This window comes from Synchiropus splendidus, chromosome 3 (assembly GCF_027744825.2).
Source record: "Synchiropus splendidus isolate RoL2022-P1 chromosome 3, RoL_Sspl_1.0, whole genome shotgun sequence".
Classification (NCBI taxonomy): Eukaryota; Metazoa; Chordata; class Actinopteri; order Syngnathiformes; family Callionymidae; genus Synchiropus; species Synchiropus splendidus.
Window position 1 is genome coordinate 29002734 of NC_071336.1, and position 24476 is coordinate 29027209.

The window sequence follows — 24476 nt, forward strand, 5'->3', positions numbered from 1 at the left end:
ATGTACTCAGCAGTCTGACCTAGGTTTTATTCATTACGCTACTCAACTCACTCCAGGATAAAGCTAGTCTTTTGTGCTTTCTCTTGATCAACTTCGCACTGACAAGATCACTGTCGGTTCTGGTTGGTCTACTGGGATTAAAGATGTCTGAGGGGGTTGGTGATCCTTTGGATTGAAAATGAATGAATGAACTTTAGTCTTAAAGGTGCTATTTTTATTTATTTTTCTGAGCCAACAATAATTACAGAATGTGCGGTGTTGACTTCTGGAGCATACATGAGCCTGTTCTTTGTCGTGCTCTGCCTGTGCTTGACTGGGTTTCAATGGGGCTGAAGTGTAAAGTGGACTTGTTTTTTTTTTTTTTGCAAGACCAGCTCTGTTTTGCGCTGGATCTGTAAAATAACATTGGTGGTATCAAAGACACATCATTAAAATATGCACGTTTTCATTCATCATTCCCAAAAAAAAAAAAACAGCCATGTAAAAATGTAGTCAATATGCCCGTTTATGTAATGCGTGACTGGAAGTGTGCTTGAGGTCTGCAACAGCAGCCCACAGAAGCTCATTCATAAAATCCTAATTTTTGCCTTCCACCATCATGTTCAGGGATTTGTGGGTTGAGTAACGCCGGCATGACAAGTTGTTACACTAACATGACATGTAAAAATCACAGGGACAGTTGTTGGTTTAATGCTGTTGGCTGGACTGAACACCTTTCTCCTAGTCCAGACTGTACTGTCCTCAGATTAGGCAGAGCAATTCTCTGCAGGCTCTACACAGACTCTACACACAGAGTTCTGTTTGATTGAAGTCTTTGTAGCTTCAGGCTTTCAATTGCTCTGTGTGTGTATTTTCTGGGGTGGTCTACTCCAACCGCAGGGATAAGAGCGGCATTTGGAGACTCCTCTTGACCTCTGTGTGATATGAGAGAACCAAGTTGCCCTGGCGATGGACATTTTAGTGCACAGTTTGGACCTTTGACCCTGAGGTGAGAAGTAAAAGGAAGAGGTCAGCAGGACAATAAAGTCACTGAGGGACAACCAAATTGTCCATTTGGCATTTGGCAGAAAGAGAAAGAAAGAGGACTGAGGTTGTGCTGACAAACATTTTTATTTATAAGTAGTTTTAAAGATTTTTTTTAAATTGAAACATGAATGTAAACAGTGACAATGTGGTTTTAATAGACACAGCGTTAATAAACATGAGGTTAATATACGACTTGAATTTGTCCTGCTTAGTTTACACAGTACTGAGAAATTCACAGCTGGAGTCATCGCTCAGGACATGAATGGAATCAGGGAATAAAGGACTGAAAAAGGTGAAAAAATGTAGCACACACGGAGAGAGAAAGAAGAAGAAACAATTGATGAAGCAACCACCGATGAAGCAACAAAAGACAACAGTTCACAGCTGGAGATGATTCATAAGAGGTAACACCTGGAAGCAAGAGTGACGTTAAAGCATGTGAGTCACTGGTATTTTAAGACTCATACAGTAATGCAGCATGTGAAGGAAATCATAAATAGTAATTCTAAAAGAAATAATAAGGCATTAGATAGAGGACAATAAAAATATAGCATTCATGGCACGCACACCAAAAAAAAAACTTAAAGTGAAGAGTAAAATAAAAAAGGCAGAACACAAAAACTACGCATCACATTTAGACATTATATTTAAAATGGAATCCGGAATTTTGCTGAAAATTTCACTGAAATCGTAACTTGGATTGTTCTGATTATTAAGATAGAAGGGTTGGACCGTTCTAGCTTCACGTTTGTTAACAGTTTGTCAACAGCGCACTCTAAAGGCTATAGGGATGTAGTGCGGCACTTGGCCGTATTATAATCGATTCAACTGAGTACCAAACTCGGCCAATAGAGGACGCTGTACAACAGTTGTTTCGGAATGAGCTGCCTTAATTCACCTTTGTATGTTGTAATGACACAGCATGAAATCGAGTAAGGACTCCCTCTGGTGCTAATCACTGCAATCCGTCATCATTTACAGTGTCTCACAGGAATGCTCCAGGTGCCTTTATTAAAATGCAAATGAGGATATTGACTGATAGATTTAGAGCAGCCCAGTGGTCTCCTCGCAGCTGGACATGCCAGCAAACTCTCCAAAGGAGGTCAATCCAACGACCAAGTAACCCAACTTGTTAGATGAAGCAGGAGTCTCTCAGGTGACTCGCTCTCTGGCAAAGTTCTCACATCCTCAACTGATCTCGATCGAACACTCTTCAGTCAGCACCACTTGGGAGATTCACAGCTATTTATTCAGAACCTGATTCATTGCCAGTGTGGGAAAGAGCTGATGCTCTGATCCATCTCCTTCGTATCAAAGCCAAATATGCTCTGGGGTTGGCCTCGGTGCGTTGCCAGTTGACCAATCAAACTCATCTGGCATTCAAGGTCATGATCAAGGACAGTTGGCTTGTGACATCAGCGATCAAACTTTTTAATTTGGAACTTCACTCCACTCTTTGAACGTGCTACACCCTGGTGATGAGAGCTAGTCGATGGCATGATAAACAATTTATTACATTGCGCATGAATGAATTATTATCAATGATATTGTTATAAACTTCTTTATTTTCTGTAATGCAAATTTAAAAAAAAAATGTCATAGATTCTGGATTCATTACAAATCAACTGAAATATTACAATTTATTATTTTAATATTGCTGAATATGGCTCACAGCTTAAGAGAACTCAAAATCCTGTCTCCAAATATTAGTAATATTAATATTAATATTAATTTCCTCAGTCCTAGTAAAAAAAAAAAAGTATAACAGCAAATGTGAAATGCTCTGTGGAGATGATGATTTCATTTCCAGCATGATCTGGCACCTGCCACAGAGCCAAAACCACCAGTAACTGGTGTACTGACCATGGCATTACTGTCCTGGATTGGCCTGCCAATTCCCCTGACCTGAACCCCATTGAGAATTTGTGGGGTATTGTGAAGAAGAAGCTGGAAGACACCAGACCCAACAATGCAAATAGGCTGCTATTGAAGCATCCATAACACCTCAGCAATGCCACAGGTTATTGCCTTCATGCCACGGCGCATTGATGCAGTAATCTGTGCAAGACTGTACAGGACTTTTGAGTTCTCTTAAGATGTAAGCCGTAATCAGCAATATTAAAATAATAAAGGGCTTGCAATATTTCAGTTGATTTGTAACGAATCCAGACTGTATGACATTTTTGTTCTTTTTTATTGCATTACAGAACATAAAGAACTTTATCACAATAGTCTAATTTTCTGAGACAGTCATGTCTCAAAAAAAAAAAAAAAAAAAGAATATATATATATATATATATATAAAATATAAAAAACAGCCGTAGAGGTAGAGGTGTGAGGGAGTGTGCTTCCATGTGTGAGTGTGTGTGTTTGTGTGTGAGTGGTTGTCCATATGTGCCAGCCTTACCCCCAACCACTCACCCAAGTACGCCGCAAATATGTATAAAAACCTTTGGAAATGAATGTTATTATAGTTAAGTATTTGCACGAAACAATGTTATGTTATGCTAACTATATATTGTATATTGACTCGCTATACATCTATACGTTTATATTTTTCATCTGGAATTAATTTATGATTTTTGTTTTACCAAAAGTAATACATGTTATTTTATAATATGACGATTGAAGAGCTCTAAGCTGTAACGCATGATCAATTCAATGATCGTTAAAAAGTTAAGTGTTCTGCGAAACATAATTTAATTTGAAAAGCGGAAGCGGAAGCCCTGTGACTTAAAAAAAAAAAAAAAAGCTTGATAGGACTACCAGCCAAGTCCTGCAGGGAGGCAGGATGAGGACTTTGGGAGTCACATGTATACAACTTATGGAGTACTCACTTCCTAACCGCTTTGATAGTGACAGTCGATGTTTTTTACGGTTGTTTCTCATCTTTTAAAGGGCCATTGCGTTTTTATCTGACTTTTTGTGGGCTTTCTGAGTTTACCGGCTTCTCAACTCTGGAAGATGCTCGGAACAACACACAGTCGCCATTGGATGTGACTCTGCAAGTAACTATAGTGACTTTTGACTGACTATCATCACGATGACGGAGGAAAGCAGAAATGACCACCGTGGTGCTGAAAGCGGGAAAGATTTCGAGAAGCAGCTGCGGTTGCGAGTTTGTGTCCTGAACGAACTTTTGAAGACAGAGCGGGATTATGTTGGAACTCTGGAGTTTCTGTCGGTGAGTGTCAGCACTCGAATATATAAATATATATTGTAACACGTTCTGTTTGCCGTCACGCGACCGAAGCACACAAACACGCTGTTTAGCATTCACCCTGCATCAGTCTCCTGAGAAACGAGTGAGACCTGCAGACTTCAACGCACCACAGTTCCTTTAACTCTTCAATTAAATCTGCATATGAATGAATTCTGTGAATCTTTGTCAACATATGTATCAACTAGACAGTGTAATGGGGTAAAAGCTATCAGCAATGGGTTGCTCAATCTGATGCTAATTCCACTGTGAATTAGAAAACATCACCTCAAAGTTTACAAACTCGCTTCGATTGTCTTTTTTATTTATTAAATACGTTTTTTACATGAAGTTACCCAAATGCCTCGTCCGACCTCCCTCCCAGTAGCATGAATATTCCACCCACAGGATTACTTCACCTCCCACACTGCCCTCTAGATAAGAGTAACTGCCAACTTCTGATCAAACCCAGCAGACGGACTTCTGCCAAGGACAGCACAGGTGGACTGCATAAAACCACTGTAGCTGGCACACAGTTGCCTGTCAACATTATACTCTGTTATAGCGACTCCTTACTCTGAAAGCACCCTATGAAAACACTTGAATTTACAGTGAACCATGTTGGTTGTTGTTGTGAATGAAATAAAAACAGCTCTTTACTAGTTCATGAACATAAATACCCCCTGAATATTTAGTACCATTATTTCCTCAAATTTTCAGTGCAACTTATATACCATTTGTATCAACGTGCATCATAAGCATGGGTTCCCGTTCTATGATACATGCTCATTTCTGTTCATAAAGCTCCACTTTCAAGCAAGGAGTGTTGAAGCACTCCAATGTTAACACCTTCTAACTGAAATATTGCTTCTTTTGACATGCAAGGCTATTTGATTAACTGAAGTGTCTTGTGTTTTTATTTTTGTCCCAAACTAGCGACTACTGCAGTCTGGTTTACACAACTGTTAATGGCCCAAATTCAGAAGCTTGGACTTTCCTCAAAAGAGGAACCGACAGCACTGAGATTTATTCAGTCGGGTTGGGATATCTGCTTTCCTGATTTCGATCTGTTCTGGATACTTGTGTTGGTGTATCCTGAAGTGACACAATATATCCATTTAAAACCATTTAAATGTACTACTTATCTGTGTGATTCCTACATTTTATGTTTATTAAATGTGTAGCCACTGCCTTGTTTAAGTATAGTTTCATATATGGGCAGTATATATCGCGAGGGGAATTGATGACCATGAGCCCTACTGTTAGCTGCTAAAAGGAAATCAGAAAACGATTTACAGCAGCCCCAGTAGTGCTGGATGAAGGTGGGTGTTTTCCCATTACGTGTACTATAGTGTGCTGGGGTGAAAAGCGGGGGAAGTAGATTGTACTCCATGTTTCCTAGAAGTTGCATCACTGGGGCCTTGGAGTATGGATTGTTTTCTCTACACTGATGGGGAGCGAGGGAGTGTACCCTCCCTCTTATCTCCCTTGTTGTTTTTACTGGATATGCATTGAGGAGGTTGACTGGTCCTTAAAAGGAAATTCAGCTCTGGCCGGAAATGTCAGGATGCATGGTTGAGATACCGAACGGCTGGAGAAATGAATATTTTGATAAGATGAGAGAGGCAGTGCGCTTATAAGCCCTATTATCTGCTGACTTATCATCTGGGAAGACCTGGAAATCACTCTCTAGGCTCCTTGGGTTGATCAAAGCTCCCCTGATGGCAGAGCAGGGTCATGTTTCCAGACTTTCATCTGATCTCCGACAAACACTCGCTTGCAGCTTTGCTTCATCTTGGACCAGACAAGATTCCCTGTGACCAAAGGTCAGAACAGAGGAAATCCCTCCCTCTCTTTCTGCAGCTCCCTGGTGGAAGAGATATAACTGGAGGGCTGAAAAGGAAAAGTGGTAGCTCTGATCATGCCGTACGTACTGCCTTAAGGATGGAGTTAGGCACTTGCAAGGGTCTCTCTGTTAAACTTATTTCCTGGTGGAGGAATTCCTCCTTGCAGAGGAAATGCTGGGAAACAATAAGGCCCTACTTGTAACTGTAGACCCGAGATTGGCATGACTGATCCTCACGACACAATACAAGCCCTGGACAGAAGTGATCAGAATGTTTTTTTCCCAGGACACTCTGCCCAGCTAAACCTCCCATGGGAAAATACTCTGATTATATCTTGACGGTTTCCATATATCGACATCTAAATGGGTCTTTCTCAGAGACATTGTCCCTCTCTGTAATTTACTGGCTACCATAGTAGTTGGAGAGTAAATGAGCTGCCTCAGTAATGTCAAGTGTCTCTTACATAATGAACCGTAGCTGGAGTTAGTGGGGGGTGCTGGACTCTAATATTTGTCTTGGACAGCTCAGTGCCAATACACTGACAGCTTCTTCAGTGAGCGCATCAAATCAAGACCTAGTATAAACATGCCCCTTACTTCTCTGCTGTTTTACTCTCAGGTCTCAGTGACAGAAAGATTTGAATGGACCGTTCCTTCACAGAGTCAGCAGAGCAACAAACGTGCTTTAATTGGTGAATGATATAAGTAGTATAAATGAATCTTCTGGAACTCTGGCGCAAAGTGTTCAGGTCTGAATTGACTTACGATCACCTGCAAGCTAACTGATGGACTAGAATGTTTCATTTATTTCTTGAAGAGAAATAAATTTTGCCATGTTACTGAATAAAATGCATGCATTTTAGAAAGTGAACTTAAGAATCACGAGGCGGAGCATGCAACGGCTTGATAAGGCGTCTCTGCTCGTGGTGGTTGGACATGTAGCCTTCTGATTCCAGGTCAGACTGCAGATGACCCCATAGTTCATGACCTCTTGTTGAAGTCCATTTCCTGTTTGTCATGCTCTGGACTCCATGCCAACCTCCAACTCTCATTTATTTTTAACACGTGATGTTTTAACCCGTGGGTTATCTCAGTGCATCCACTGTGTGTTGTGCACAGGGACTGTCGATGGAGAAACTATTCTTCTTTGTGTTTCAGTATTTCCAGTCGGGGGTTGCCACGGGTAACTACTGAAATGCTGAAATACATATGCATCAATTTCCTTTCATGCTTCCTTTTTAAATTGGTTTCATACGGCTAGGAACCATAAAACCTCATTCGAAGCTTCAATTATAGACCATTTGCTTTGTCTCTGATGTCTACACAAAATCGCTGTACATATTAAACCGCTGTATGTATTCTGTAAAATTCCCAATGTAAAGATGAGGAGTTGCAGAGGAGAACAATTGTCCAGACTTAAATCAAAGAAACCCTCACTGAGGTGACTGAACTGAGATGGGTTGAGCCAGGTACCCTGGCTCCAGAAACCTAAAGGCCGCTCCATTCTTTGAGATGAAGCACCTCTGCTGGCAGCAAACCCTTGACCTCACACAACAAGGATCTCGGGTTGCATGACTGGAAGGACATCAAGGACTGCCTCCACAGACACTTTAGGATTTATCTAATGGCTTATGTTGCCTCTATTGACAGCTTTAGAAGAACGTCAAGCAACACAAGCCTCTCCGACGTAGAGAATTTCCTTAACTCTCACACACAGAAAGGCTTTTAAGTTGTCACAGACAAAAACAGTTTTTTTAATTTAAGTAGCTGTGGAATTTTAGTGTCTGTTCCCACACTGAGGCCCATTGGCTGATAACTATTCTCATGCTTTTTTAGAAACCATGTAGGTGGGGACCATGGTCCATTTGTTCATTAGCGTGTGTCCTTTATTGGTGTAATTTAATGTAATTGCTACTGACTTTTTGTTTTTAATTAGTCCTCTTAAATTACATTTGGTCTGGGACTCTTGTTTTATCCTGCTGACATTGAAGAATCACCAGACACATCCGGCTGACTCTCCTTGGCCTTGGGACTTTCTTCAGTCATGACTGTTGCAGTATTTGTTGAACTTGAAAAATAAACTACCTATTGAGAGTTCAGAAAACAACTGACAACAACCTAACTCCTGCCTTAATATGTTCCCATGGGAATATCAGATTTAACGCAAGCTAGTGTGAAAAGAAAGTCCACCTCGATAATGTTAATTGATCACTGCTGTACACAGTCCTATTTTAAAACATATTCAAAACATGGTTGTCTTGCTGTGTATACGTGGTTTGTTCATTGAGAAAAAAGTCTGTGTAAAAAAAAATGCAAAAAATCCTCAGGCATGTCCTGCAGTGAGCGCCTTTTCTTCTGAGCCGGAGACCATTTTTCAAGCAGGATTTCCTTCCTTCCTTCCTGGCCCTCCCCGTCTTTACATTGTGCTGCATATTTCCTGATTCAACACACACTGTGTTCGGCTTTTTCTTAATCCCTCACTAAATTCCACTTTGTTTGCCTGCTGAATTGGGGAATCCTCACATATGGAGCAATCGGATACCCGCATACCAGTTTGCGGTATTCAGTAAATCCCCAAACAGCAAGCAAACGTTACTGTTGAACCCACATGAAATACTTTTCATTTTTTGTTTCAATCTAGTTTTTTTCTTAAAAAAATGCCTGATAGCTGTGCCATCTCTACAGGCTAAAAGTAAAGCCATGTGGAAAAGCTCTTGTCCTGGGACCCTTTCAAAGCTGCCACTTGGAAGTGGCAGGTACCTAATAAATGATGATGCGCAAGTATCTTGTCACATACAATCTGACATGCTAATACATAGCCTATCACCAAATTGTCCACACCATGATCATTAGTATATTATTCAACAAATAAATGTCTTTCCATTCATCTTCCATGTTAAGTGCTGATCATGGCAATGAAAATCTTCTGATTGTGATTCTTCTTAGACTGGATTAGATTCTTAGTGGTTTTGTCTGTTTTTACATTGAAAATTATTCTTTTTTTTGTATAACAAATTGTGTGAAATGTAACAGTCAATATAAAGGAACACGTTGGAGTAAATGCAAGGTTCTCCCTAGGACTTTTCTCAGTGTAGTGGGTGTCTCTTTGCTGGGGGAGAAGGCGGCAGCGGTGGCTGGGACGGCAATTGGGAGATCATCAGGGTGTAATCTACATTTCTACCAGTCCTCTTTAAAGGTCTACCTTAAAAGGCGGAGTCCTTCTCGATTGATGGTGAGGGAGCTGCGATTCACACTCCATGCAAATGGAGTTGAAGTTGGTCGTATTATGTGTAGCCCTTACCTATATGGATTTGAAATTTTCAGTCACTGAATGCGATACTTTTTGGAACTGTGTCCCAGAGTGAAGAGTACTTTTGATAATGCAGGATATTTTTGAAAATGATAACATCACGCTCCCGTCTTTCCTAATAAAATGAAATAGTTTCATAATAAAATCCTAACAACCACGTCTTCAGTATACAGCTGCTTCTCTTAACGCTGTCAATTTGTGTTACTGGCACAGAAGCTTCATGTGAGCTTGCGCTTGACAAAAACAGTGGACAACTCCTGGATACAAAAAATGTGCATGTTGTTAACATGATAGAGACCAAGCAAACAATAATACACCACTACACCAGACATACAAACCACTGAGAGAGACTGGCACGCGCACATGCACTGTATATAGAATGCACAAAAACAAAAATACACACATGTGCACAAGAGACAAAAGTATTGTCACAAACAGCAGGGAAAATCACTTGAACTAAGAAACACTGAATAAATATGCATGTTTTCACATGGATAGATGATAGCTACTGCACGTAAGAACACTTTCTAAGCTGTAAGGTGTTATAGCATGTGGTGTTCTTTCACACTGCTGACAGCCTCCATTCCCTATAGATTTCCCCCCAACTCACTTGCCACTTAGGTTGCTAATGATTTTGCTACACTTGCCTACTCCACAACATGTCACTTTGGTATATCGACACAAGGAACCAAAGAAACGGTGGACTGGCTCATTGTGTTGAAACCCTTTTTAGAAATGCAGCCTATGATCTTTTAAACATAAAGGAAGTGGAATTCTTTTTGCCTGCCATCTGCTTTGATTCACAATTGATTTCAACTCAGTTTGAGCGAAAGGCCAGCCCGCTTCCTATTCTGCTGTCCTTTGCTGCAGATGCCCACTTGGCAGCATGTAGCTTCGGTGCATCGACAATAGGACTCAAAGAAGTGGTGGTTTGGACTCAGACCAGGATTCATCGTTGGCTCTGTGGAGAAGGCAGTCTTTGATTTAGCCTGTGTCAGCTGTCTGGTCACATGATGTCTACGTGAGGCTTGTGCTAGAGCGCGGCGACTCTCCCATAGACACTTGACATTCCCAGGGTGTGAAGGGGTTCCTGTGTTCAAGTTCTCCTGCCAAGAAGACATTTGTTTCAATCGCAATGTCAACTGTGTTGGTTTCACACTCTTCTTCTGTTATTGCTCAACTTAGACGTTATGTGCTTGGAGAAATAACAAATAGCAACATGTTCCACATTAGTCAAATTGAGGCTAATATCTGCTTGAAATTGGATTACTGATCCAACGACTGATGTGCCTTATTATGGTACTGGACCAGAACATTTCTCTGTGCTTCTGGTAACACTTTTTATTGATACAAATTACTTGAAAATTGTACTTTTCCGCCCCATATTTTCAATCTCCAAATACATTTGTTAATATTATGGTTAAGAAGACAAACCACATTTTTCCTGCAGGCATGAAGGGGAATTCCACCACTACTGTTTTGAACACTGTGCCACTATTGTATGTTTACTTAACAACATTTTATGAGTGGCGCTGGAACGAATAGTGCCTGGTTCATTCACAGTCTTCTGCTGGAGTTTATAACAGCTACTTTGTGTGAGAGACAGGTAACACCCCTGGACCGGTCACCAGTTCTTCAAAAAGACAATTTATAGTCATAATTTTTTGGGGCTATGGGAGGAAACTAGAGTGCTCAGAGGAGAATCACACAAGTTCTTTCAAATACCATTCAGATTCGACTCGGGTTCTTTCCAAAGCTAGCGTTACCTAAAGCTGGAGTTGAACCCACAACTCAACCTGCTTAGTCTACCATGTCAGTGCATGTACACTTGTATGTGTTAATGTGTTAATCAATAAAGGGCATAGTAAAGTTCAGAATTTTAGATTTTAAAGTGGTCTGATGTGCTTTTGAAAAACAGTATCAATATTGGTGCTCGCTCATGCTGAAATATAGATTTTGGAAAGAGCCTAACAAAATAGGAAATGAAATTAGTTAACAGAAATGAGACCACAATATCACAAAACATAAGCTCACAAATTGTGAAACTATGCTTTTAAGCATTATGGTACTCAGATCGTACCCTAGGCAGGATGACCAGAAAGTCTGCCAGAAAATATAATTAGGTATTTCTCTTTATACGATACAATTCTAACTAATATCCAAAGACCCCACCTGGTAGTAACACTGTTTTTCAGCTTTAATTTGGTAAACAAAAACAATTTCTCAAGCAAATGTTAGGTTGTGAAAACATGAAAAACATGTTTTTTACTGCCAAGTGTCTTCACCATTTTACTATTTTATTTATTATACATACTCTTGACTTACCAACACGGACATACCAAATGCTGAATTAATGTTATTGCAATGTAACTAAGCATTTTCATAACCACTTAGTACAATAGAACTATACAGTAGAGTATTAATCGTTTTTGGACACCCAAGAGAGCAGGGGTGCAGATTATGTTGATCGATTGCGGTGGAGGTGGTAGATCACAGAGCCATACAACGATCGCGGGTGACCGGATTGATCTGTCTGTTTCGGCTTTTTCAAAATAACAGAGTTTATCCATATATTAATGCAGTGCTCAGCATGTGAGGTGTCATAACTATCAGCAATAAACATGGTTACATTGACTGGAATAGTTGGAACAGTTGTTAATCAGTAAAATTACAGGCAAACAAGGTTTATGTGTGCCGAGCCATGTCACAGTGTGTATTCAGATTTAAACGCAATAAATAAATGTTGATTTCGTGTTTCTATAATAGGTACATCATTATTACTTGGTCATTTATAAGTAGCTGCTGTGCTATGGAGACACCTGCTGCAAGTAAGTAGTATTTTATAAAGAAATATTGACTTGGCCTTGGTTTCATTTGTTTGTTAGCCCCCCTATAAATGTTATTAATATATTTACCCATCAATTTAATTGTAGTTATATTTGCTGCACTTGTTCTGGATGAGCGCTGCACCCCAGAGAGAGTTTTGTAACAAACTTGGCTGGCCAGTTGAGAAATTCTCTGTTGACAATGTCCCATTCTGTCATGTGTAAGAGGGGCTGACGCAGCAGGTTTTCCCATTTTCTTGCCAGCCCCGCTGTGTTGGTGCGGCTCTGCAGTGGCCCATTTACAAAGTCTGGAGCGAGCAAGTGTAACAGTCATGCTTGGCTGTGCACCAGAGACACAATTCTGCCTAATCAATATTGTGTCCTGCTGCGTTCCTCCAACAGAGCTGCAGGTGAGGAGCTTGGTTGCACAGCAATATTAGGAACATGGCTTCAGCTGGAGGGGGCCCTTGTTTGTCTGAGGCTAGTTCTTGGACGTGTTTGCTTGGGGTGTTTGTGTTGTTAATGCGTTTTAATGTTTTTTTTTCTTTAGCATTTGCTACAGTTATGTAAATACAATACGATGCAGAGGTGCTTTCTCTTTACAGCCTTGATTCAGATACTATAAAGAAGACTCCATTGTCATTATCATTTTACACTAGTCGGCTCATTTCACTCTTGAATGATCGATTTCAACTTGAATGGTACCGCACACTTGATAAATTGTCTTTTTTTCCGCAAGCTATTTGAGAAGCTGTATGTTCCAGGGTCAGTGCAAGTTCAGGGAAGAGAAGGCGCATCAGAGGACAGTAAGGTTGTGTGGTGTATTTCAACACATTTTCTTTTCTAGTCTGTGATTCCATAGCTGTGTATTTAACCAAGAGTTCTGGAGAGCCCTAACCTCCAGCCTTAATACATGATTTGCGTTGTTTTTCCTGAGTTGTTTCTACTATTCATTCGACCCCATGGAACAGGATGCAGTGTTGGAATACAGCCAAGTGGTTAATGAGGTTGGACGCCGTAGTTGTCTACCAGAGAGGTCATTATGCTGTGCGAAGGACTTGCCACAAAGAAGCTTTTCACTTTTCTGGTCAGCTTTATTGTGTGCTCAGCATCACTGAGGAGCAGGTTTGACACTAAATTTCGTTTGCTTTTGAGGAATCCCAAAACAGACTAGAGATGCTGTCTTCACTGGCATCTGGTTCTGCCTGGTCACTTCAGGACTTCTTTAAAGTGCTAAATGTGTGCAGGTCATGGTTCTCAGATTGTTGGATTTCATTTATCACACAGTCCTTCCTGCTTTTGACCCACATCTGATGCTTCTGATGCTTCACATCTGATGCATCACCCCCCCCCCCACCAAAAATTAAATAAGATAAAATAAATAAAACACACATGGACAAAGCAATGAGAAGCAAATCTTCCACCTCTCTGCAGCCGTCCTCACGTCTGTCTCTGCATGTCTGGCTGGATGCACGACTTGCGTTCCACGAGCAACGGACTTCAGTCACTATGAGGTTTTTTTGGGGTATTTTTTGGTGAAAAACACGCTGAAAACTGTCGTGTTCATGTCCACCACCATGATGTGTCATGTGTTAGCCATTTGTTTTGATGTTTCCACTTCATTTAAATGTGTGTGATCACAAGAGTTAATCTGTAAAAAGAGATTATTTTTCTGAAGGCGCAACGTCTCGCATTTAAGCCGTGACAGTGCACCACAAATGTTACATGGAGCGGAAACCCGGCTCTGCAGACTGGTTTGGTGTGTCACAATGTTGCTGCCTTCAGTCTGACAGAGGAAATTTGAGTCTGAAATCTTGTTAGTTTGATAATCCGTCTTAATTGGTACGTATTTAAATGTTGTTTTTAAACCGTTGGTCTGTATTTGCGTGTCCGTTATTAAGAAATTACAGCAAATTGGTACCCATTCATTATTCCTGTTTGTAAAGTCTGCATGAGATGCCTCATCAAATTAATACCATGGCAGACAGTCTGTTTAATTATTTGTTAGGTTTTATTTATATTTATGCAGCCAATCAATTTTAGGATTATAAATAATATTGCTGTGTAGTTCTCACTCAAACTCATTTATGCATTAATGCAAACCCCACAGCTTTGTGTCGTCTTCTCTCATTGACTCAAGGGAAGGATTTGTGATCTTCTTAAATCATTTTTGCTCTGCCAGTGAAAGCATTTATATATATCTTTTTTTTCATCTGCTATTAGTGTATTTCTATTTTCCTCACTAAGATTTTCAGTTATTATTCGGACAAGTGGGAATTTGCATCATTGTCTTTCTGTTATGTCATTGGTTATCAGCAGTTGGAAAAGCATGGGTACACAAATGTTACACAACTGCCTGCTATTATTCATCTCTCATTGACATTCCATCAGAGATAAACACGCACAATTGAAGTAGCACGACTTCCGTTTATTGTAGTCTGTTTGTTGTTGGCTGAAAAAAACAATGTGCATGTTCGAGTACATTATTTGGCTGCAAACCAGAACAACTCTGTCCAAGGAATAGTGATTTGTCACAAGCAAAAACAATATATTGACTCAATAATGGAAGATGCAGTGATAGTGTGTTAGTTAGAAGTTAGAAGTCAACTTCTGCAAATCAAAACTCCATAGATAGTATCTGCTCGATAGCGAGGTCTGATAAAGTTCAAGACAAGATTACTTTATGGCCTTGGGCTCAGATCATTTTATGTGGCCCATGATAGCATTAAACAGTTGAAACCAAGTTCAGGCAAGCAAGTTGAGATTCTAAATGTTGAGAATGGATCTAGAGAATTCCTGAGAATGAATGCAAGCAAAAGGGAATTCAGATGAATATTTTACTGTGTGCTTTGTTGTGAGTCACGGATGAAGTACTATTGATGTGTCTTGAGGTTAACCACATTATGGAAGCCACTATTTTGATACTTGACTACTTCTTGACTATCTTAATGATTATTTGAATAGTCTGCATATCACATGTATGGTTTGTGGTCTTATATGTGTTGTAATTTAGAAATGAAAAACAATGCAATTTGTTATAAACCCTTGTGAAGTGTTAAATGTTGCTCTGAAAGTTTGAATTATCACTGCTCTAAATGTGGCATGAAAGGTATGTTTGGTGAATGTTGCATCTCACTTGGATCTTTGACGTGTCTGTAGTGAAATGCACCCAAACTTTCAACATGTTTGATGAGGTGCTCCCGCACCCTCGGCCATTTGTCTTCCTCCTGTGGATGGTGATGAGCCGCGGATAGTTACTACTAGACCACGCATCAACCCGTCTGCAAATAATTTAAAACTTGACAAGTCGTTAAACCACATAAATCACATCAAAGCTAAAATGATCCTTCGATAATTGTACTGTTCTGTTTCCTATCAGAGAATAGCCGGCTGATTTTTTGTTCAGCCTGAGACTCATTTTGTTTGGAAACATTGTTGAACTATGTGCAGTCAAATTCCCTGTTTTGTCATTATTATGTAATGCCAACCGTGGTTCAGACTGAACTACTGTAAATATTTTGGTACCCTGTTAAAGATAAAAATTACCAAACATATTGTAGCGCTCTCAAAAAAACTGGGTGGAGTCTCTCCACACATTCCAAACGTTTCTTTATTTTTCCTGGCGTCGGTACAACCTGCATATATTGCTCGCCCAGCCGCTTTTCATGCACTCGCTACCGGGCCCTCCTCCAATCCCAAGTGTCCATTCCCCACCCTGCAACATGCTCATCCCTGACTGGACAATGCAACAAACACGTCACCACATGACACAAGGTCGCTACTATATCAGTTTTTATTCAGTACCATCCAGCTATCTCTAAAGATGGTGAACAGAAACAAGAGTTGTGCTCATTCAGTTTGTTCTTCAAACCCGATGTGAGTTTTTAGATTTTGGGGCATCGTAATTGACCCGCTATTGTATGTGGTCCACGGCATTAAATTCTGTTGATTAATGAGCAGCCAGAACTGGTGCAGTGGTCGAACCAATCTATCCATCATAGACATACGCCCTGGGTAGGAATGAAAACATTAATGGGCTTTTAATGTGAAACTCTCTGCTGTGGAACAATCCAGGTAATTATGCTTTGGCCGTCTGCATGCTGCCAGATGAATAGTTAATTGTCTTCGTTCATTTCTGTCCAGTCAATGTAGTCTTGAGTAAATGCATGTCTCTAATTACACACTTCATTTTTCACATTCAACATTTTACTTCTCGGAAATTATTTTGGGTCATGCACAATTTGAAGAAAATAACATTAAAAAAGTAAATGGTATGCTCTTGTTTTATCCTTTTTTTCCAGCCAGAGTTCACAATAAAGCGTGTTGATAAATCACACAGAGCTATTACTTGAGTCTAGCTGTTATTGTTTTTTTTTTCAGTCCAGAGCTTTTGATGTGCTTCTGTGGCATTAAAAGCAGAGATTATAGAATCATGCCTCAACAATCAATTCTTCACAAAGCGAGCAAGACTCCAGCTCTGATCTCAGCAGTGTGCAGTATTATCATCTAATCATTTCTGAGGAAAAGCACTGCTACCCTAAACATTTTGAAGGAAACATTATTTGATTCGTCCTCCAAGAGTAGCAGAAAACAGTCCGACAGGGTTCAATTCGGTTGATTTCAATAGGCAGCCAAGTGGCAGCTGATCATCCTATTATATAGTCTCAGACATTTAACATAACTGAGTCACTCGTTCTGTGTGAGCTTGAGTTGGTTCTGCAGAAATTGCTGGTTATATCTGCATAAATGACTATAAATGAACCTGAAAGGCAGAACATATACACATCATGATACGATTTAACTTGTCTTAAATACTGCCGTCACCATTAAAACTCATAACAAGGTGCCTTACTGCTCCAGTGGTGGCAACGTTTCTCCCAGTGTTTTTGAATGTTTCTATAGACCTTATTGACTCTGGAAGCAGAGTAAACTGGAAAAAGACCTTGGTCAGGGATATTCCTTTATTGTGAAAGCATTAGATGAAACTGGTTATTTCCGAATGAGCTTTTCAATATGGTGCACTCAGACTTGCCTCTCAAAAGGAACATGTAGAGGGTATTCGCTTTCTGTTCTCGCCCTTATGCAAATCTGTTCATATTTATTGGCAGCTCAAATTCAAGAGCAGATATTTTGTTATTTTATGGTCCACTTGTGGCATGATCGGTTTGGATGACCCATGAAATGTTAGTATGCAGTAACCATTTAGACTTTGTGCTTATGTTATGTGTGATGTTTTATGTGTACCCGACACACATTTTACTCCATGAAATGGAGTCTTTATATTTACGATAGCTCTGGGTGCCATTACTGTGTTCGGAAATTATCGGAAATGTTCTGGAGGTGATTTAGTATCTTAATAGCATCAACATGATAGTTTTTGATGTCTTTTAAGATTCCTTTTTTTTGACAACTCCTCTCGGAACTCTCCGCGAATCCCAGGAATGAACTGACTAAAGTCAGTTCTGACTAAATGGACTATTCAAACTGTTGCATGGCCGACAGATTTCAGCTGCCGACCATGTGGGTCATGCTCATGAACACCCACCATCAGTTTAAAACATGCTCTTATCTTGGTGGCGATGACATTTTATTTAATTTTCAGTCTCTGCACCACTTTAAATCACATCAAATATCTTTCCGCATTGTTTGCTCTGCTCTAATAGTTCTAAATTTACCTTATGTGCCCTTTCCTGTTGAAGTGACTGTACATTATGAAGCTGGTATAATAGACTTAGTAATGAGCTCTCATTGTTTGATGTTTTACATCAGCCTGATGCAAATTAGTAACGCTTGTCCTGTGTGTTCTAGCACCATGAGGCCTGTGCAAAGGTCTGTCCAAATCTGCTCCTTGTTTGTATGCATTTGAATTGCTAATCAGATGCTAATGCTCGCAAGCGGAAGAGTTACAAGTGAAGGCATTCGGCGAATTATAATCAGCATCGTGGTGTTGGACCTCAACAAAGGGCCTGATTATTTAAGAATCCTTTCTAAACCACAAGTTAAGATTCTTTCAGGAGCCTTCATAATGTCATTGGTGATTAAAGGTATTGTTTTTTAATCATCTTAAAAGGTCGTTGGAGTTTTTAGATATTTGGACGGTGTCGATTACAAAGGTGCCCTTTTCCTCTAATGACTGGATCTTAGAGAAATTTTATTTAGCTGGACTGAAGTGAAAGTGAGCTGTTAATGGCTGATGCTGACACATTGTTCACGCAGTTGATGGAAGATCTCAAGCACAGTTTAAGACATTTCTGGAATCAGGCATATCTCTGGTCCCCTCTGTCACGGAAGACACCCGACTCTTAAGTGACAGTCCAGCCATCTTGCGGAAGAAACTCATTTTGGCTGCCTTAATTTGAGATTGTGTTCTGTCAGTTTTGCATATTTTGGTCCGTCAACTGTCTGCAAAAGGTTTAAACTTGATTGAATGTGAGTGGTTTTATCATTCTGCTTCATCCACGTGCTTGTGTAGTTCCTTGGTCTAATAATAGCGCCGTACCCACATAAGTTAGTGCGTCACCCATTGTTTAGTGTGATAATGTTATTTTATCATGGTCAGGCCTTTCATCAATCTTGGGTTATGGTTATTGCAGCTTTTTTACATTTTGGTTTTCCTTTTAAAGTTTTATGATGGTTGCCATTGACGTCAAAGTGCTCATTTTCTTTGCCACTTCGCTTTCTTTTGGTTAATTTATGTTTAATGTCAAGAACTCTTGCAAAGCGCTTGGGCAGACAGGCATTTTCACTTTCAGGATCCCAATTAAATTGCTTGGCATTTGCTGTTTTGTGGTTTACTTAACAGTGTGGCATGGAGTGCTAAACAATTAGGAAGAATGACTGCCTTGTTTTGTGATGCTTCCCGTTTTGTAAAACGGATGAATATTTAGAAACCAAATTGAACATGCTGGATCTTTGACTTTCAGTAGCCACTTGATAAATGCAATAGACTGTAAAGTGTATTTGAGACGGATGTCATTTTTTTCACAATAATAACTGAGCACCTCCAGTTACATCACAGGCATGAGTTTCCGGGTGTGAGGACTTCTTATAACTGGCTTTCTGGATTCAGTCTGGTTAAAATGTCACTCCACCTAGGTGTTTGGAGCCTCTCTGTGTGGACTTTATGTCATTTCACCATGCTAGTGTGGGTTTCCTTCCATAGTCCAAATGATACACAGATTGACTTTGTAAATTTTGTGACATGTGCACCCTGTATAGCGTAAAATGATGAACTGATGTTGAAATTTTGGTGGTGCTCTGAAGTTCCATTTGGATTTAGGAATCTTTTAAAATGATCATCATTCGCTTTTAACTTCTACAACTAATGCGCTCATCTGCGATCAGAGCTTATAAAAAACATGAATCCAGGATGTATACAGTATAACACTGCATACAATGAATCACGAGTATAAATCAACATTCATGTCATTCATGAAGTTTATTATTCATTAAACATTCTCAAAGGGCTGCTAGGTAGCCTTCGCTGCATGTTTGTAAAGCAGCTAAGCTAATGGTACTGGTAATTTGATAACAGTTTTTTTTTTGTTGTGAGACAATCGTGAATCATGAAGTTGATTTAATGATTAATAAATTGATTTACTATAGCTAATTTAGCAGGTGACTGAGGTCATCTCTAGTTTATGGATTTTTGTGCCATTTTCTCATCAAAGGCTTTATGCTGACTACATTATACTCTGTATTTATTTTCTTTGTTTGGGTAACTTTGAAGCCAAAGCTTGCCTACAAACAGCTCCAAAAATCCTTTCTGCATTACAACATATCACCACAAGGCATGAAAAATATTGAACTTTGAACAGATCACCAAGAGGTCGTGTGAGTTGCTCTTTAGATTGCTGCACTTGATATCTTGTCTTATTCTTCCTGTTAGATTCCTATTAAAATAGACTCATGTGGTTTGAAACAAATGTACCAATTTCTCTTGCTGAATTCCAGATTTCATTGTTATGATGAAAACATTTGATGTATTACTGGGATTATTAAGATCCTTTTCCAGAACCAGCTGACAGACCTTCCTTTTTAGCGTTCGACCTCTGATGGCGTCCACAGAAAGGCATATTCTCTTTAAGTCCTGTTTTTTAAAATCAATTCTTTTTTCAGGAATTCAATTTGTGACTGAAGCATAGTCCTGTCTGGGAACCAAAGTCTGACTGGATTATGAAAGTTAGAACATTTCAATCTCACCAGCTCTCTTGTTTCAATCTCCGTCCACTAACCTTCGACTTTGAAGCCGTGTGCAGTGCAATAATTATGTTTTACTTCTTGCACCGGTGGGTAGATTGTGTTTCGTGTGTATCAGGTCTCCTCTTCGCTCTGGCAGCCAAGTGTTGCAGCTGCAAACTCTCAGATCAAGTCTTTTCTTTCACCTGTTAAATGTCCAACCCTTAAGACTCCAGAAGGTAATTCAATCACAGGCCATTTGAAAAGTGTTAACTGTTCCTTTCCTTTTCCTGCCCTCCCAAAGGTGTTTCTCCACCGTCTGAACCAGTATGCAGCCACCAAGCTGGACAAGAACATTACAGAGGAAACAGTAAAGGTGAGGGTCAAACTATGAGGTGAGAAGTCAAATAGCAGATTGCAGAGAATCCTGGGCGTTTGCGCCAGACTCAAACCCAATCAACCCCAGAGGCAGAAAGGAAGGTAAATAAAGTGGCTTCCTTGAGTATGTTGCCGTTTCACCCTAAAATAGTCAAGTTCTGCCCGAAGAAAGAAGACGTGGGCAGCCCAGGAAGCAGCTGAAAATATAATCTATTTATAAGTGGTTTGGGTATAATAAAAGATGCTCCCGCACATTTGGGTGTTTCTCAGTGAGATTGCTTACTTGTGGAGGTAAACACACATTCAGGGGATATTTATTGCATGTGTCCTGTTTGGGAGTTTTGTTTGAGAACAAGCTGTACAGAGATGTCTTTGAAAAGTAGGGATGACGACTGGGATGAGAGTCTGCCAGATGTGGTGTCACGACAGACAATAAAACATGGCTTTGGATTATATTTTTCTCTGCGTTAAAAAGTCAGCAAATTGTTAAAAATCTCCACAAAAATCACATTAAGTTAAACAAAAGTCAACACCAAACTAAAAAATGGTCTTGTTTCAAATATATTTAATGGGCATATATTTATTTATTTGTTTAACTGATCACATAGAGCGGCAACTATACTTTTGCTGAATTAGAATATGAATATGAATCAAATAAATAATAAAAACTTTATTGAGGAGACATGGCTTAACATAGAAGTAGGTACAGGGTGGAAATGTTTTTGATGCAACAAACATTTGGTGACGGATATAAACAACATTGCACATCCCATTTTTGGTGTGGTCACATTTAGCACAGATCGCTGGTCTTATTTTCTTCTGAAAATGATTGCATCCTTGTTAAGTGTTTGAAGCACCTAAAATACCAGACCAACCTTCACAATATTACTTTTAATTGGGGTGCTGGAATGAAGTGGACACTGCGGGGAAAAACAAGAACAAAACACATTATGAAGAAAAAGGTTGCATATTGAAATAAATGATTTTAGTTCAAAATATATATGGGGATTGTTTTTTTACTTACTACTAAGTATTTAGTTGAACTCAGTCGCGTCATTAGAATTGGTTGTGTTCTTAGCATAGTAGCTTACGTCACCGTTAGCCAGTAAAAACTGTGGTCATATCAGGCAGTTTATGAATGTTATATAAATTAGAAAAAAAAATCAGTGCACCACTAATTCACCTTTTAAGGCCTTTATTTGAACTGCTCATCTGCACCAGCTGTTAAACCGAATACTGTGTTAATGTAGCAATACTGTGATGTGAACGTGCTGTTCTTTGTCACAGGTTTTGTTCTCCAATATTGAGGAGGTGCTGGCCGTTCACAAAGACTTCCTGCGCATGGTGGAGGAGCTTCTCCATCCTGAGCCCCATGCGAATCATGAAATTGGCCGATGCTTCTTGCACTTTGTGAGTAACTCTTAAAACGTGCAATTCATTTTATGTTATATAGAAGGGAAATCCATCTTTTTCGTCTAAAGAAGAGAGAACTGTCGGAATAAAGCATGATAATTTTAGGTTTTCATGCCCTAATTTCACTTTATCTTGGGGGCCGCCACACAAAGTGCTTTGTACATTTGTGATCACACTGCCAGAAATACACATGGAGCATGAATTATCTTTCAAAGTAGGTCACATATTTAAGTTTTTAAGACTCCACTGGCAAAATGCAATATAATTTAAAGCACTATGTAGTTAAGCATTTCAGCAAGGATTTGTTACAGTCTCCTCTTTCTCCTTGATAAGTGATTTATCCTTGGTTCTTTTCCTCTTGACTCGCCATTGAAGGTTCCAGGAAGCTGTTGCATAATTAGATTTTTCTTCCTGAACACAAAGACGAAACAGATGGTCCGCGAACGTCTCCAAAGGAGACACGTTTGCATCAGTTGTATTTTAATTGAGATCTAATACCACTTGTGTAAGAACATATCTAAAGCCTATTTTTGAAGTGCTTCAAATAGAAAACATGCATTCCTTAAGGAGAAACTCAAGCTCTAATGACTTAGTAGAGCTATGGGAGTTCATCTGCTTGTTGTTATCTTCAGCTTTGTGTTCTTTGGCAGCCTGAGTGGGCACACTCTTTCATTGCCCAGTTGTGACTGTTGTCTCTGATTTATATTCTTTGTGATCTCCTGTGTCGGTTACTTCCAAAGACAACTGCACAGATCCTGTTGGATTTGTTGTAGTAGAAAGTTGTCTGTCATGTTGCTTTCATGCAGACAACATCATGACTAATCCGTTGTGTATTTCATGATAGGGACGCACGGTTGGAGAAGAATGTATATTAGAGAATATCAATACAACGCGAGACCCCCTCTGTCTTATTTCATTTATTTATTCTGCCTGTCACCTTCTTATGGCTTTTCATTATGATTTTTTCGCATTGTTAGTTCTCCTCCATCTCCCTCCTTCTGCAGAGAGGCCGCTTCCAGGTCTACGACGAGTACTGTGGAAATCATGAGAAGGCCCAGAGGCTTCTGCTGGAGCTCAACAAGATCAGAAGCATACGGACATGTTTATTGGTAAAAAGCATCCACACAATGAAGTGTTTGTGTTGCGTAGAGAAATAATCAAAGCTACTTCACACTTCAGAAGGGTCTTAATACGTTTGCTCTAAAGCCATGTTAGTATTGCTGGTGTACTTGTTCAGGTGCCTGTTTGATAGCTGGTCGAGTGAGAGCCTGCAGGTGGGACAAGCTTTACAGGGTCACTAGCAGTATTTAATGATATGAATTGAGGTAGAGCATATGGGTGATCCAGGACATGAGGCAGAGTGGACCAGAAAATAATTCATTTTTTTCAGAGTTCAAGTCCCATGGACGGACCGGAAGGGGCGGAGACATATGCTCACATAACTTCAATGAGAGACAGTGTGTTTGTGCATTTTCATTAAAGCCCCACTCCAAATAACTCACTTCTTTCCAACATATGTTATTGAAGAAAATATTTCACCTGTGTATATATATATAGGGGTTTGCCCTATTGTGTTTTTTCTGTTTAAGTTAGTTAATCAAATCCCACATAGTAATAGGATAGTTTTGTAGCAAAATAAATGTATATCTAAAGTTTGATCTAGTAGTAGCAGAGAAAGATGGATTTTCTGATTGTGATGGACGTAGAATGTCAAATCCAGGATGAGGAAAGGGAGCACTTTGTGTAGACTGTATTTTAGAACTAAATTACTTTGAAATCTCTTTAACACTTCAGGGAATGTTAAGGTGATGGTTTATCTTGATAACATCTTAGATAACTACTGAAGCATGGAAAAGCATAGTAAGGAGCAATCACTTAATGTTCTTTAAATTTCGCGGTCGAGTAACCCAGTAGTCTTTTTTTGTCATTATCACAGACACACAAGCACAGCATGTGTGTGAATACAGCTTATATACTGTATTTATGTGAAATAACACATGGTTAGAATAATAAATGAAAAAGACAACAGTGATATTGCATGGTAATGATTTTGCCTTCATACCGTCGAATCATTAATTCGTTTCAAATGAATCTCCTGTGATACCTGTCTGCTGCGGTACCGATTGATCAGGAACAGTTTACATCCAAGATCACTAGGATTAGCATCAGCTGACGGTCTTGCTCTTCCCTCAATGAGAGGATCATCTAGCACGAGGAATTCACGGTTTGCTGCTTTGGCTCCTAAATGTCTCTGGCTCTGGTTCTTATTGTGGGTTTTATGATCACAAATGTTTGGGATAA

General features: G+C 39.6%; 1 protein-coding gene across 2 annotated transcripts in view; it reads left to right on the top strand.

Annotated features, from left to right (window-relative positions):
- Positions 1 to 3797: 3797 nt before the first annotated feature.
- prex2 (phosphatidylinositol-3,4,5-trisphosphate-dependent Rac exchange factor 2) overlaps positions 3798 to 24476 on the top strand; it is an 86243-nt gene continuing 65564 nt past the window's right edge. Inside the window, exons 1-4 of one of the 2 annotated variants that reach the window (XM_053860290.1) lie at positions 3798 to 4210; positions 20689 to 20760; positions 22050 to 22172; positions 23180 to 23284. In XM_053860290.1, coding sequence (XP_053716265.1) covers positions 4070 to 4210; positions 20689 to 20760; positions 22050 to 22172; positions 23180 to 23284 — 441 coding nt within the window. In that variant the 5' untranslated portion in view covers positions 3798 to 4069. Of the gene's footprint in view, positions 4211 to 20688; positions 20761 to 20791; positions 20865 to 22049; positions 22173 to 23179; positions 23285 to 24476 lie in introns of those variants that run through there. The other variant, XM_053860291.1, reaches the window with a different exon arrangement.